At 39.7% G+C, this 16,870-nt stretch overlaps 1 protein-coding gene across 3 annotated transcripts in view; it reads right to left on the bottom strand.

Annotated features, from left to right (window-relative positions):
* MRG15 (MORF-related gene 15) overlaps positions 1-16,870 on the bottom strand; it is a 136,254-nt gene that overhangs the window by 95,004 nt on the left and 24,380 nt on the right. For all 3 annotated transcript variants that reach the window (XM_067137140.2, XM_067137139.2, XM_067137141.2), the window contains exons 3-4: positions 14,873-14,971; positions 400-592 (exon numbers count right to left, since the gene is read on the bottom strand). In XM_067137140.2, coding sequence (XP_066993241.1) covers positions 400-592; positions 14,873-14,971 — 292 coding nt within the window. The remainder of the gene's footprint in view (positions 1-399; positions 593-14,872; positions 14,972-16,870) is intronic.

Genomic DNA, 16,870 nt, shown 5'->3' with positions numbered 1-16,870 from the left:
CTATCCCATTACTGCTGTACTGTATTTTAAGGTTGGAACGCTCTATAGTGACGATGAATCTATGCATTCAATCCTGGTGATGGCACAATGGATTGTCATATTCCAGCAAACGTTTTCTGATAGCTTTTAATTCATAACTCACCAACGAAACTTTTCAAGAAATGCAAAATTTTCCTGTATATTGAGACGATTTGGAAGATTCTGGTAAAAACCACAACTTTTAACTCCCTCTGGTTTAAAGAGCTCTAGTTTTGTGAAACATACACATTAGCATTTTATATAAATAGACTGTACCTCTTTGAGAATCCTTCAGACTCTACATCCTATATTCTACAACAACATTTCAATGAGAATTGTTATCACAATCTGAAAAAGTGAAGAGAGGGCAGGGGGACTAACCGTTTCAACAGTCGGATCAAGACGACCTCGCTTTTTGCGAGGAACATCTGAGGACGAATCTTGAGAGGAAGGTGTTGCCGCTGGACCTTTACCCTTGGCTGGAGTTGTCTTCTCCTGGGAAGGTGTAGAAGCTCTGCTGTCAGATTCCTTCCCACCTCCCTCTCTGCTCCTTTTGCTGGATTTCTTATTCTTCCTGCAGATTACAACAAACAACATTACAAATATTAGAATAACACATTTGTATATGACAATGAAAGAAAATGAAAGATTAGGCTTAACACAAAAAACGACACATAGCTATTTCTAGATGTGACTGATCCTAATGCCAGCCCAAATGCCCCTGAATAAATCAACATATTACTTAGAACGCAAGAACATAGTACTCCCTAAGGGGAACGTCACTATTGATTTTTCTCAGTTTCTTTTCCTTGTGCTAGCAGTGTCACGTATTTCAAATAAAAACATCTGTTGTTAAGCGTTTCAACAGACTGTCAATACTTTACAATTTGCTTTATATTACACCAACACAGATAAGTCTTACGGCGATTATGGGATAGAAAAGGGCTAGGAGGAGGAAGGAAGTGACCGTGGCCATGATTAAGGTTCAGGACTGTTAAATTTAATCCCTCAAGAAAACTGTTACAGCAGAATTGGAAATAAGACTAGCTTGGTTTAAATTTATATTTTTGTTTTCAAATAATTTCAAGTAATTTCTTTTCCATTTTCCATTTTTTCATGATTACCCTAAATTTATCTTAAAAATAACATTACCCTATGTAGCACAAATTAGATTAGGGTAATTACCATAAAAGTGACAACACTGGTTCAGATGAATAAAAATAACATAGGATAACAGGGTGTATTAATCCTGTATGTGGGTTTATATTTATTTTGCAAAGAAACCTGATGTGAAGGAGGAAAACTGACTTTAGATCTAAAATCAGTGTGTCTGAAATATTAAAACTTCACCAAAAACTTATTAGCCTGAGGGAATTGTCTTCTTTATGGATTTTAATTAGTCCACATAATCTAGGTAGCACTGCATCCCCCTGGAGTCAAGATGTTTAACCTCCTCTTTTGGAATTCGGGACTGTTTAAGAGCCTTAAAGGTGTACTGGACAGAGAAATGGAAAGGTAATATGAGCTTAGTCTGTAAACAGAAAATGACAACACAGCTGAGATCTTGCTCTTAAACTTGTCATTGTCCATTACCACAGTCACATTATCAGCTCCGGAGTAGCTCTCCTCTCACCTCCTGTTAAACTGGATGCAGTACTGTATACTCTGAAGGAAACAATTCTGCACTAACCATTCCCTCAGCTGATTTGGTAGTAATGGACACAGACGAATATAAGAACAAGATCTCGGCAATGTTGTCAGAATATGTTTATAGACTGAGCTAACGTGATCCTACCACTCAAGTGTCCAATGCCACTGTGAGCTCTTAAGGCACTCCCCATTTCCAAATCAGAAGGTTCAACTTCTGCCTTCGGGACACAGTCTTCCACTTCTTTGGATTTTCCCTATACTTAACTAGGAGTCATTGTTCCTAGCTTTCCCCTTCCACTTCTTCTTGTCCAGTGTGTCCTCTCATGCAGTTCAGTCTCCATCTTGTCCTCTGACACACAGTCTTTCCATCTCTTCTTCGGCCTCCTTCTTGCATGTCTTCCCACCACCTCCAGGCTGCTTACCCTCCTTCCCACACTGTCCTCTTCTCATCATGCGTCCAAACCATAACAGTCCTTTCTCATCTTTCATGATACTTCCACAACACCACACATCTCGTTCTGAAACCTAAAAGTGTCTCTTTCAGCACCATCCATCTCAACATCCTCATTTCTGAACATATTTAGGTTTCTCACGTGGTCTTTCTGCTCTACTCACAATCTTCTACCATATGTCATGGATGGTCACGCAACCAATCTGAATAGTGTTCCCTTTGTCCTTTTCCCAATCTGGTCACTTAGCACACCTGTCATAATCTTCCAATTTCTCCATCAAACCTGAATCATGTGACTGATTTCTCTGTCCAATTTTCCATGATGTACACACCCAAGATACTTAAGAAGCTCTCTGGTTCGTGAAAATATATCCGGCCCTAGTACCCTTGCATTTCCATGTCTTCTTCTCCATACCACATGTATTAAGTCTTCCCTCTGCTAATCGTAAGTCCTCCTTCCTCAAGGACCTTTCTCCACTGTTCCTGCTTTTCTTCCATTTTCTCCATTTTTGTTCCCATCTCCCAACACAATGGATCTCTTATACCTTTGGCCAGCACATCTATTACAGGGCTGAATAGGTATGGACTAAGGACTGAATCTTGGTGCTGGTCTACCACCACAGGGAAACTTCTCGTGCGTCCTACACGTGTTCTTATTTTGAATTAGGGTCCAGCATACATATCCCATTGCCAGGAGGGCGTGATTAGTTCAGTGACTAAGCAGCTGGTTTCCCCACACGGAAGGCTGAGGTTTGAATCCCGGTTGATCCTGGGTTTAGAGGGGGTGGTGATTATCCTTTTAAGAGGAAGTACAACTAGGCAACCATCAAACACCAATCAGAAGGAAAAAATGGAAGAGGTCTGACACTTCAAAAATGTATGTATCAGCAAAAGAAAGGGTAGGGCAACACAGGGTGCGAAAATGAAAGAATCCCTAGGCCTTAGAAACCCAATACCATTGGGGTCAGAAAAAGAACAAGAGTTGACCAAGTAAGGTCAGATGGTAAAGATAAAAGTGAGGACAAGTGATAGCAATGCCAAACTCAGCTAGGAGACCATGATTACCAACCCATGCTCCCAAGTTGAGAGTCCCTGGTCCCCCTTTTAGTCACATGTAGGTAGGGGACACCGTGGGTGTTATTCTACCACCACCACCCTTTGCATTTCAAAAACCATGTGGCATCACAAAGGGAATATGGTCTTAAACCCCCAGCCAAAAACAAACTGAAACTGGGTGGCTACAATGACCCAGAAATACCTGGATAGGCTGAAGAAAGTTTAAAGAAAGTCTTTACTGATCGGAGTAGCTGCATATGTTAATGTGATATGGCTATGGAGCCAAGTTTTGCATTCAGGAGATGAGCGGGTTTAAACCCCACCGTTGGCTATCCTGAGAATGGTTTTCTGTGGTTTCCCATTTTCACTTCCAGGTGAATGCTAAGACAGTTCCTATTCATATGTACGCATGTTGAGTGCTCAGTCCGAAGGCTGGTTTGGACTCAACAGCTCTGCCATCAGCTGTTAGGTGGCCCAGGAGTCACTGACGAGGTGCACTAGGGAAATGAGGAGTGAGGTAGTTTCCTGTTGCTTTCCTTACTGAGCCAGAAGTTGCTATTAGGTCTCAGTCTGCCAAGCCCACTGAAATGCCCGCGCGAAGTGACCCTATGAGCAATATTTTCACACCATTCATAACAGGGACTAGCTGCATAAGAAATGGTATTACTAGCATCACTCATACCTCGATCACTTTCATGCTGTCAAAGCCAAGGATGAGACTGAGGTAGGGCAATGAACGTAACAAATTTGCTCTAGCGCATACCAGAAGACATGGTGCACTCTAAACACTAGGACTTGCCAGCAAAGGCATTTCCTATTCATAGGTTGCAGCCAATTCCTCCCATCTACTTATCCAATTTCATTCACTTCATCTTCATTAGTTCCTCCACTGAGGTTGGCATCAGGAAGGGCATCCGGCTGTAAAAACATGCCATATAATTCCATCTCACCTCATCCCCAATCCCACATCACGAAATGGGACTAAAGGGTAGACATACAATGCACGTCCATCACCAGTTTCACATATTATTCTGGTACATCTTTCATTCTCGTGCATCTCCATAGCTCCTCTTTCTTGGTATAGTATCATACGCTTTCCCTAGATCTACAGTATGAAAATTAGATGCAGGTCTCTTTGTATTTCCCCCTATTTTTGTAACATCTGTTGTAGTGCAAACAGTGCATTGGTTGTTCCTTTCCTTGGCACAAATCCAAATTGTTCTGATCCTATTGCTGTTTCTTACCTCCATCTTGGTTCTATTATCCTTTTCCAAATCTTCAGGGTATGTTTTATTAGCTTTATTTCTCTGTAATTCTTTTATTCTTGGTTATACAGACTACCTAACCGCCATAGATAAGAAGATCCCTCAGACCAATAATTATTACATGTTCTCCTATGTATGCTCTGTCAAAATATTTAAGCAAATTGCTTCAGCCCCATACACAAGGTTTAGAATAATATGTTAGGGACTACCTATATTTTGTTGATAAGTTGTCAACCACAAAACTTAAACCAAGGCACTTATGGTGAGTACTGATGAGGAGTAAAAACATTGCTTAAGCTATTCCATCACTGCATGATTTCCTCCTATTTCTTGCAGGGTGGGCAATTTTACAGACAGATAGTGTGGCGACGAGAAGTCCGCTTTCACCAGTGGTTGTTAATTCCGTCGATGATGATGATGATGCTATTTGTTGTTTAAAGGGGCCTAACATCTAGGGACGCCGAGTGTTAGGCGGTGAGAAATAACTTGACACCCTCAGGGAGCCAATGGGTTCGGACGGATGAGCTCCTCGAGGAAGGGCCACTGGAATCCACTGAAAACCTGATATCGGGCAGCAGCGCCATCAGTATCGACTTGATGCACAGAGCAATTCATGCTCGAGACGGGTCAAGAGTGGGGAGCCTCAAGCGTCACCAGAATGACTGGTTTTTCGGTTGTGGTACTGCGGTGTGGAAGAGAGAGAGACCTCACCACACTATTATTCTCATGAACACTGTCACGATACCTGCTTTAAATGGATCTAATTCGTCATGCGACCCAGCTGACAACCGGCACTTTTGCGGTTCCAGGCTGCAAAGTGTGAAATGTGCTACTGGGCATGTGCATGTAGGCAACCAGGCTGCATATGCAAAATTTGTGACTGGAAGAACAAAGCAGAATGTGGCTACTTGGAATGTGAGAGAACTTTTAGCTTCAGGAAAACTTCTCCTGATAATACAAGAGCTGGAAAGGTATAATATAGGAGTGGCTGGGTTAAGTGAAACTCACTGGAAAAACAATGGCCATTTTAGAAGTGGTAATCATTGGGTCTACTTTTCTGGAAATGAAGAAAAAAGCAGTAGCCTAACGGAGTTGCAATTGTGATCAGTGACAAACTGAATGGCCTAGTGAACGGATATAAACCTGTTAATGATCGCATTATAACACTAAGGGTGGCGTGTACCAACCAAGAGTAAGTTCTACTTCTGCAGTACAGTACTCCTGAAGTCAGCATTCGGCGACTTCCATACGAGAGTAAATTACTTCCGAAGTATTTTCGTCCTTTCAGATACTCCTGGACTAAATTACTACAAGAGTAAAATGTTGAGAGCACCATCTTGTAGTATATTACTAAAGAAGTAAATAACGCACGAATATAGGTTAGAATTTACTCTCACGTCGTGCATGGAGTAAGCTAAGTTTAGACTTGTTGACTAATGATATAGTGCCGTATATAAGAGGAAAGACATTTCAAACGTGTTTATGGATTACTTAGATTATATTGACGATCTCGACGCAAAAAACGACGGGAAATGTAATAGTGCATAGGCCTAGAGTGCGTGAAAGGCAAGAGCCGTATAAAGTGCACACGGAGAGTTCAGGAACGTTTTTGGTCTTAGGAAGGAATCCTTTACTTCCCTTCTAAATCTACTTGGAGATCACTTACAGCTGAATTCCTGTCTTAATCTTGTTGTATCTCTCAAATTACAGTTGCTGTGTGCCCTACAAGTGTTTCGTACCGGAACATTTCAGTACAGTTGCCGGTGATCTAATTAACGTTTACCGCACAACGGCTGGCCGTATCTTTCATTGCGTGGTTAGAGAGGGAGGTACACCTGCAAATGATGATTATTGTTCGAAAAACAAAAGGATATTCTTCACGTTGGCAGGTTTCCACACACCGTGGGTGCAACTGACTGTGACTGCACGCATAATCCCATTTTTTGCCCGCTCGGTGACAACGGTGAACTTTTCAGAAATTGGAAGAGGTATTTCTCTCTTTTTTTTTTTTTTTTTTTTCAAATTGCTTAACGTCGCACCGGCACAGATAGGTCTTATGGCAACGATAGGGTAGGAAAGGCCTAGAGATTGGAAAGCGGCCTTGGCCTTAAATTACGGACCCAGCATTTGCCTGGTGTGAAAAATGGGAAAATTTCGCTGTGGATGTAGGCGATCTGCATGAAGAAACCACCATCAGTTTTAATTTTTCCCGCGTGTCCATGACTTTCTGCTTTGTTTCCACCTTCGCTTTTAAGTCCTTCCCACTTCCACAGAATCTTAACTTGCTCTTCACTGCGTTTTCCATCACTCGAAGCATTGAACTCTTCTGTCACGACTTTCCATGAATTTCTTTTCTTATCCAGCATCTTTATGTTGTGTTTCTTACACCCTATATGCTTTGCATAGACCGTCATTATCTCTATTAACAAGCATTTATCTTTTTCGCTTACATTTTTCCCCCCGTTTCCTATCGCACCATAACCTTATCCATTTCCATTTCTTTAAAGAAGATACATGAACACAACACTACTCCGCGAGTAACGAACGCTACTTCTGTAGTAGTAACTAAAAGAGTAAATTGTACTTCAACTCTCCGACATTACTTCCGGAGTTAATAACTCCCATAGTAATTTACTTCTGTAGTATGGCCTTCTTTAGTAAATGCTACTTCCGTAGTAATTTACTCCAAGATGGTGCACGCCACCCTAAGTCTCAAATGCAAGCCACTTTCAATCAACATCATTCAGGTTTATGCCCCAACAGCGGATGCGTCTGATGAAATAATCGACCACTTCTATCAAGATCTTGATGCTACTTTTTCAGCTTTTCCAAGCAGAGAACAAACTATAGTTATGGGAGTCTTCAATGCCAAAATTGGTTCAACACAACATGATGAGCATGTCAGATATAACTGGCTACCGCTACACGCACGTCTTGCTTGCCGGGTTCGGCCAAATTCAGCGGCTAGCGATGTATAGGCCTAATCGCGGACGTTGAAAGTCAACGAACAAGTTTATTGCGCCACGGTATGGCCATTTCGCCCTTGTGTTTTTTGTGCACATACCTCACAATTTCATCTTTGACTTCTTTAAAGTGTCTTTGTTGCGGACCACTGAATGCATTTTTTGTACAGTACACATTTTTTTTAGCTCTTTGCCTTCACGCTAACGCCGAATATTGGCTTTAGTTAGGCCTATGCCGTATTTTCTTGCAGCTGCACACTTATTCTACATTTGCGAGTGTTTAATAACCAATAACTTAAAATTGGCATCAAAATATCGACTAGAACCCGTTGAAAATTTGCTGGCAATACCTTTTCCATCACGAAAATATTCCTGCTATCTATAAAACTTAATTTTACTAAGCGTCAAGTACAATAGACGTGTTATAACTCTGTCACTCAGTAGCCATGGCTTTTCTAAGAATTCGAAGGCTCGCATGTTTTGATGCCATTCAGCAGATTTGAGAAACGTTTTTGTAAAAGCTAATAGAACGCCATACTCTCTTCACTATATCCTGAGATCCAGTGACGTTACTCACAGGCAGTGTACAACTGGTTGTCGTAACTAGCGATGTAGGCTATAGTAAATAGGTGGTCGTTTATTGTCAAAGAGTTTCGTGTGCGTGTGAAAAGAAGCAGCATGGTAACCATGGTAGTTGCCAGTGGTATCCATTAAGTTACGGTTAGGCCGCGAATGCAAGACAACCCTTGAGTTTTCACATGAGATTCTGAGAAAAAAAAGTCTTGGATTTGGAAAAATACGGTATCACTCCAGAGGTTTCTGTGGCAAACACTTCAGTTTTCTTCTTCAAACAGCGTCACCTAACGTAACCGTATATGTATCATGAAAACATATTTGAAACGCATGTAGAGAAATGATAACCTACTTGCGAAATAGCCTTTCCGATTTTTTTTTTTTTTTGCTAGTTGCTTTACGTCGCACTGACACAGATAGGTCTTATGGCGACGATGGGACAGGAAAGGGCTAGGAGTGGGAAGGAAGCAGCCATGGCCTTAACTAAGGTACAGCCGCAGCATTTGCCTGGTGTGAAAATGGGAAACCACGGAAAACCATTTTCAGGGCTGCCGACAGTGGGATTCGAACCTACTATCTCCCGAATACTGGCCGCACTTAAGCGACTGCAGCTATCGAGCTCGGTTTTCCGAAATTTAACTAGACACGAGATTATGAAATATCCTCTAAAATCAGTGATGTACTCTGCCATATCTTGAGGTGTATCACATTCTTACTTAATTTCCGTATATAATATTCAAATCAAGATATCGTTTCAGTCATTATTTTTAACGAGTTAACAACTGCTATCGGCCACGTTATTTACGCATTTATTACGAAAACGTGTTATCTTCTTTCATTTCGATTTTTCTTTAGAGAACAGCAGTCGATGGGTATTATTAATCATTTCCAACATCGCCTTTGAATGTTGATGAGAGAGCTCGCAAATGCACAAAGCGAGAAAACTATACCGTACCGAAGATGATCGATCGCAGTTTGTTGCAAACGTTTCAGTTTTCTTATTCCAACAGCATCACCTATCCAAACTTAACCGTACTATACGTATGATGAAAACACACTTCAAGCGCCAGTAGAGAAATGATAACCTTCTCGCTATAAATTTTCATAATAGCCTTTCCATAATTTAACCAGACGCGAGAAAATATAAACTAACCTCTGAAATCAATTAAGTACTCTGCCATATCTCGAAGTGTATCCGATTCTTACTTAATTGCAGTATTTAAGCTCAAAATTAAGTGGTCGTTTAGTCACCCTTAATTTTTAATGAGTTAAACAACCGTTACCGGACACGTTATTTACGCATTTTTTACGAAAATATGTTCTCTTTCATTTCAAATTTTCTTTAAGGAACAGCAGTCGACAGTTATTACTAATCGACTCCGACATCAAAAGTATCAAAAATTCATTCACAGCTTCCTAAAAAAGCATTACGTATTCAATAATAAACATCCCTTAAAAAATTAGATTACTTTTTGTGAAATTCTAAACAAGTTTAACCTGTGACCCAATCACTCAATGTGCTCCTACGATGTCGTAAATATGTACCCAAACATCCTTACCAAGGAAACTGTAAGAATCATCAATGATAATAATCAATAAACACAGTGGCTTTAGTAAGATGGAAATTGAAAAATTCATGAAGATATTAAATTTTGTCTTAAACAGTAACTACTTCTCTTTCAATGGAAAGTTTTACCAGCAAAAAGGCTTAGTGATGGGCGACCCTCTTTCTGGCATCCTAGCAGACATTTATATGGATACAATAGAACACACAAAAATGATAACACAAATAAAAGGCGTATGTTTATGGCTCAGATTTGTAGACGATACTTTCATAATTTTCGACAAAAATGTCACTAATAGTGACGAGATTTTGGAGTCCCTAAACAAAATTGATCCCAATGTTATGTTTACTAAAGAGGATGAAGTCAAGAATTCATTAAACTTTTTGGATTTAACAGTTACACACGGACATAATACCTTCAATTTTCAAATATACAGGAAACCTACACACTCTCCCTTAACTATTATGAATTCGTCCCTACACCCCAAGTCCCAAAAACAAGCCTCTTTCTATAATTACATTTATAGAGCTTTTAAAATTCCTCTTTCTCCCAACAATTTAAAAATTGAACTGAAGTACCGGTACTTAAGGAATCTTGCTCAATTCAACAGGTTTAAAATAGATATGGTTAACCGTTTAATTAATAAAATCAAAATTAAATTGTCCACTAATCTCGTCCCGGAAAAACCTAAAAAAACTAGTTTTGCCACATTTACATATAATAACCCAGCCGTCCATCAGATCGCAAATACTTTAAAGAAACACAATATTAATAAAGCCCTCAGGACAGTTAACACCAATTAAAACATATTTTTTAACCACAACAAGGTCAATTACAATAGCATAATAAATAAATAATAATGTTATTTGTTTTACGTCCCACTAACTACTCTTGTACGGTTTTCGGAGACGCCGAGGTGCCGGAATTTAGTCCCGCAGGAGTTCTTTTACGTGCCAGTAAATCTACCGACACGAGGCTGACGTATTTGAGCACCTTCAAATACCACCGGACTGAGCCAGGATCGAACCTGCCAAGTTGGGGTCAGAAGGCCAGCGCCTTAACCGTCTGAGCCACTCAGCCTGGCAATTACAATAGCAACCATTATTCAAAGTCTGGCATATATAAACTAACATGTACACAATGTGATTTTTCTTATATTGGTCAAACTGGAAAGAGCTTTCACACAAGATATTTGGAACATTATAACGCTCAAAAACACAACAAGTACTCAGCGATGAGCCAACATATGACAGAAACGGGCCATCACTTTACATCCATAGAGAAAGATCTTACCATCATTAGAAGCATAGGTAAAGGGAAATTAATGAACGAACTGGAAAATCCACACATCTTTTTGGACCAGACCTACAATAAAAATAAAAATCTAAACGATGTCAATGAAATAAAAAATCCTTTGTACGAATTAACACCTAGATTAATTAATATCGTCAATTCAAATCAAAACAAAATCCCTCAATTTTTTAAATCTCCACACCCAAATGCTTCATCCACCATGCCAGAAGTTAAGCCCGCCACATCGCTTCTAGAAACTCTCCTCCAACAATAGCACATACGCCGATGGACCAGCCTACCCCCACTCTCCCTCCATGCCCCACCCCTCCATTACCGCACCAATACAACACCAGGAGTAGAAATGTTGATAAGACAGGCGCTGCCGGAACAGACTGATCCATCCCGTATGAATTGAACAAGTAAGTCATTTTACAGTTATGAGGTGTTAGTTTAATACATTTTGTCACAACGCGTGCTCTAAATTTTTAATTTAAAATTTCTTTTTTACTTCATTACAGATAATCTTAAGATCCCTCCCAAAGACCAAGCCACACATCAACGGAAATGATATTCATACAAGACTGTATCAAGTGTCTAGGATGTTCCTTCTCAATTAAGCAGCAGCCTAAAATTAAGGAACAGTTTAATATTGTATTCTTGACAATTTCTTAACGTTACATGAGACCCGAAGTCAAGACGCTTCCAGTTTCATTCACAACAACGTTCTTGACCAGTCTATTTATAACAATCGGTTTTAAATCTTCACTAGTGTTTGACAACACATTTCAATATTAGTTACGTTAAGAACATGAAAATGAAATATGTGCGTCAAATAAGCCCCAGTATCAATATCCTCCTTTCTCAAGACTTATGACAGAGAGCAAGATCCACTTTAGTTCTGAACATATTTTTAAGTTAAATAGAATGGAACTGCCAAGTTAAAACACAGTTAATTTTAAATTTATACAGTGGAACCTCGATTCTCCGTTTTTCCAGGGACCATCGTAAAAAAACGTACAACGCGGGAAAACGGAAAATCCGGGAATGAATGAACCATGAACAATTTGGCTAAACATCACAAAAAAAGATACATGTATACTTAAAAACTTACAAACACCCCTAAACCAAACCAACTACACCCCCAATCCTCTCGGCCGTCATTCCTGGCTCTCTAGACCGGGGTCTCCATCTCACCATTAAATAGCGCCTCAATTAAAGGTAATCGTAGAATGAGTGAACCTGGAACCAGCCCTCATATCCAGGTAAAAATGCCTGACCTGGTCGGGAATCGAACCTGAGTCCTCCGTGTGAGATGCAGATAAGTTCGACCGCGGGGCCGGCTTCAAACATTAATTACCGGTATGCGACTTAAAAGTCTCGCGACTTTACATTCAGTTTTACCGGGGAAAATTTGACGGTTTCCTCTGAAAACTACTTTCAGTTCAGCAACTTTGATTGGTCAAACTGTTCGTAAAACCTAATAACATCAAGCCAAACAATCAACCGCAAGTATTTTTAAATTCTCTAATCTAATAAAATAAAGCACATTAGATACAAAAGTGCCCAACATGATGGCGAAATCCCTTTTTCTTTAAATCTTCCATTGTAATTTGATCACCGGTATACTGTTCGTAGTCAGTTTGTGGAAATCTTGTACCGCGCAAATTAGGCCTACGACCTAAATTGACTTTTAAAGGTTTTGTTGAACTCGAGAATATTGTTTCGAATGTAAGTATCGATTCTCAAGTTTTAGAATGCATTTGCATTATATTCAATTATGTCCGTCACCAATCACGATTAAATTGGAAAGAGAAAAAGTATCATCAAAACTACCGAATTTATTATTCGCGACCTTGAGCTCAGGTGGAAAACGCGCTCCGCTGTCCAAGAAGGTACGAGTGCGAAATGATGTAACTTGCGCAAATAAAACGACTGCAGTTTTAACACTTTAACACAATAACCTGAAATTCCTAGTCTTACATTAGGACCGAAACAGTAATAGGCAATCCCAAAACCTCCCATGGCTTTATGTATGTAAGGTGCAACATCTGATCTGTTCTCGATAACGTAATCGTATACGATAATATTAAAATACTGTGTTACTTAAGCAGGAGCAGTTTAGATGCCTGCTTGAAAGCTCAGTGACTATACAGTGCCCTGAGGGAAGTGCCGAAAATTTGTTCGGCGATACACTCGGAGGAAAAAAAAAAAAAAAAAGTAAACATCTAACCCTGGACATAATGTAGACGCTTTGCAAATACGAATATTTGACGAAACTCGTTCCGTCTTCAAGTAGAGCTGTTGAAATGCGCTCTGTCTCTTTCCAAATGTTGTGGACACTCTCTGCATTATGATTTCAATTCTCTAAACAATACCACGCGAATGCGATGCTAAGATGGTCCCTTATGCAAGTTCACCGCCGATCGCCTTTCCGCTTCCTCAAATTACCGCAATGATTGGACGTTAACACCAAGATCCGCAAGTATGCCGTAGCGTCCTTTCGTGAGATACAGTTTCTTGAAATACGCGTGATCCGAGGATTTAGCGTTGATGGGACTGAAATTTCTGAACGGTTGATACGGGAAATCGTTTCTTCGAGGAACGGATAATGCGGGATTTTTACAGCGTGATTTAATTAGGATGCTCGCGGGACCACGTAATTTGAACAGATAATACGGGAAAATGTAGTTTCTGGGAATGTATAATCGAGGTTCTACTGTATTTTCAATCTTAACCAGCCTACAATTAACAATCAGTTCAAAATCTCCACTTGTTAACAACACATCCTGACATCAGTTACGGTACGTCAAGAACATGATATGATATAGGGGTCAAATGAACCCCGGTACGTAATATCCTCTTTACCCAAGACTTATGATAGAGAAAGAAGATCCATTTTAGTTTTGAACATATTTTCAAATTAGATGGAATAGGACCGACAAGTTTTAATGTCTTAAAACACCATTAACTTATGTTACCCACAGTTACGTTTAGTTCACATTTTTTAAATTCTTATCCTGGCATGTTAGTCTTAAGAGATTATTGTTTATATACCGGTATATTGTATATATTGGTTAATAAGGTCCCAAACCTTGACCTAAAGGTTGTCTACAGGCTGAAGATGCCCAAAATAATGGGTGAAACATGTACCTGACCTGATAAGTCTACATAAAATTCAAGTAGATTCAAACCACATTAAACGTGGAAAGTATTGAATAGGTGTTTTTTATTAAATTATTCTTGAAATTCTATGCCTATCGCCTTCAAATGTCGACGAGAGAACTCGTTAGTGCACATAGTGAGGAAACGATGCCGAAGGTAATCGATCGCATGGAATATCATCGCTGGGGTGCATAAATATCGGTAACGGAAAAAATCGTGCACGCTTAATCGCTCGTAATAACGGATGCGTCAATGAGAGGGCTCTCGCTGTAACCGAAAGACAACACGCAGTTTAATATAGGAATTTCGAAGGGACAGAAAACAATTGTCGCTGTAGTGGAGTTCTCATTATATGCCGTACTCGCTATAGAGGACTTGTACTGTATTATAAATCTTCTCTCTGTTAAGAAATAAAACTTCAGTTTAAATTCTTAACCGATCTGATCCTATAGTTTGAATTTTACAACTGAATTGCAAATCTATTAAATGGAACAACTCCAGAAAAATGTTCCAAAAATACTCCACAATCTGAGTTAACTAGTTTGTTTGCAAAAGAATTACAAATCATTTTAATTAATTCTTTTTACTAAATCTCTGACAACTGAATGGTATAGTCCACAAACAAAGTATAACACATAAAAGCATACCACAACACAGCAGTGACTGACAATTTTCATGATCACTACCTCCTGACGTCGAGAAGCATGCTTGTGGGCTTCAGCTACTGCCACTATTCAGTGGCGAAGTGCACTACAACTCAAAAAGTTAATTAAATATGCTATATACATGTGAACAACCAATAACTTCTCATCTTAAAATCAAAAACCAAGTCACAATGATACATCAAATGATGATCCACAATCTTTGTCAACTTACTGTGGATTAGCTTTGTGTGCTCTCTGCAACTCCTTCTGCTTCTGAACATTTGCTTCATTGTATTTTAAAACCCGGCTCTCTGGAACCCATTCATCCCAACTGGAAAAACAATTGCAATGCTTATCAACAAATTCAACAAACCTGATATATTTTCAAAACAAAAAACTAAAGTATAAACAGTTGAATTAAAGACTGTTAAGAGTCCTCAATACATTAAGTTATCTTAGCACCATACTCTTTTTCATGCCTTTAATATAATGCTAAACAAGATTTAAGACTGTTATTATGATGCTATTCACTAGTAATGACATGCATTCTACAATAAGCTAGCAACATGATTTCTACACAGACTAAAATATCAACTTTCTCCACATAACCCAAGCTAGATAGGAAATGAGTCATCGTACAGGTACCACATGTGGGAGGAATGATGTCCGAAGTATATGCTCTAAACATAAACAACAAACTTCATAATGATCCATACTGAAGAGCAATTACTCTGCGTTCATTAGCACCATGACTACCCACCAGGTATCGTTAACATACACAGGTGTTGATGGCCACACAAACCAGTACGCAATGCAGTTGAAGAGTCAATATGGGTTACACAAGAAGAATGGGCATCATTGGTACAGCTCTTTTTATCAAAATAACAACAATGCAGCAGCTGCACGTTTCAAATATTATTAGATGAAAGGGCTACAGAAGAGGCCCATTCCACACCTCCACTGCAGGATATAATGAAGAAATTCAAAGAAACTGGAAAGATGGGTGTGGCTCCAGGATGAGACCGTGACGAGTTGTGCCACAGATGGTTGAAGAAATTGCCTTTGTTTGGTACACAATGCTGCACGCAACCTCGTCATTAAGTAGTGCGTGAGCTGTGTCACAGCAGCTGAATGTTCCATGGTCCACCATTTGGAAGGTGCTTTGAACCATTCTGAAATGGTATCCATACAAGTTTCACAGCGTACAGTAGCTGACACAATGGGATGCAGAGCAACATGTTAACTTTGCTCTTTGCTTCCTCACAAGGGTTTAAGAGGACAAGACCTGGCATGGACCATTTTACAGAGTGACAAAGCACACTTCATGCTTATGGGTATGGTGAACAAAACCAGTTGTCAAGTGTAGCGATCGCTGCCTCCATCCACCCCATGTGCATGAAGTAAGTGTCTCTGCATAGTGAGCACGTGCCTGTGTGGTGTTTCATCACTAGTCCATTAATAGAAGAGGTTGGCACTCAAGGTCCAAGGATATACATCGTGACTGGCCAATTTTACTGCGATGTGCTTCGTCAACATGTGATACCCACCCTACAGGAGACAGATGTGCAGGAGACTATTGATTTTAGGCATGATGGGGTTCTGCCACACATTGCTTCCCCGTAACACATATGGTGAGGATCGTTTTCTTAGCTGGTCACCCCAATCTGAATCCATGTGATATCTGGTTGTAGGGCAACCTGAAGGACAGGGTCTATCAGAGGAATGTTCACACATGTGCTCATCTGAAGAGAAGCATATCTATAAATGTAGCAGGCATACCCAAGGAGAGGCTTTGCACATGATGCTCTCCTACGCTTCAGACTGTCCTGGACAATGATGGATATCATTTCAAACACACTTTGTAGTCTTAGGGATGATTTGTCCATAACAGTTATATTGCATGATTCGCCAAATCATTAAAAGCACTTCACTGGACTTCATTCTATAATTTCTCTTCTGCATGTCTTTAAGAAAGTTTGGATTAAGTTTGATGTACACACAACAGCTGGTTTTTCACAGACAGTTAAGTAAGGAAAGGTTAATCATAACCATCTGGTACATTGTTTATTCAGAATTTAAAAAATAGAAATGCTGTGAAGGAACCACAATATCAGTGCTTCTTTTGTTGTATTAAGAAATTTATGACCATGAGGCACTGATGGATGTTATGCAAGTATGCTGATGAACACTTGCATCACTGCATTCAGAGATAATGTTAATACTCAAAACC

The sequence above is a fragment of the Anabrus simplex genome, chromosome 1 (genome assembly GCF_040414725.1).
Source record: "Anabrus simplex isolate iqAnaSimp1 chromosome 1, ASM4041472v1, whole genome shotgun sequence".
NCBI classification, from domain to species: Eukaryota; Metazoa; Arthropoda; class Insecta; order Orthoptera; family Tettigoniidae; genus Anabrus; species Anabrus simplex.
Note: the sequence above shows the minus strand (reverse complement) of the source record. Positions and strands in the feature narration are given on the sequence as shown.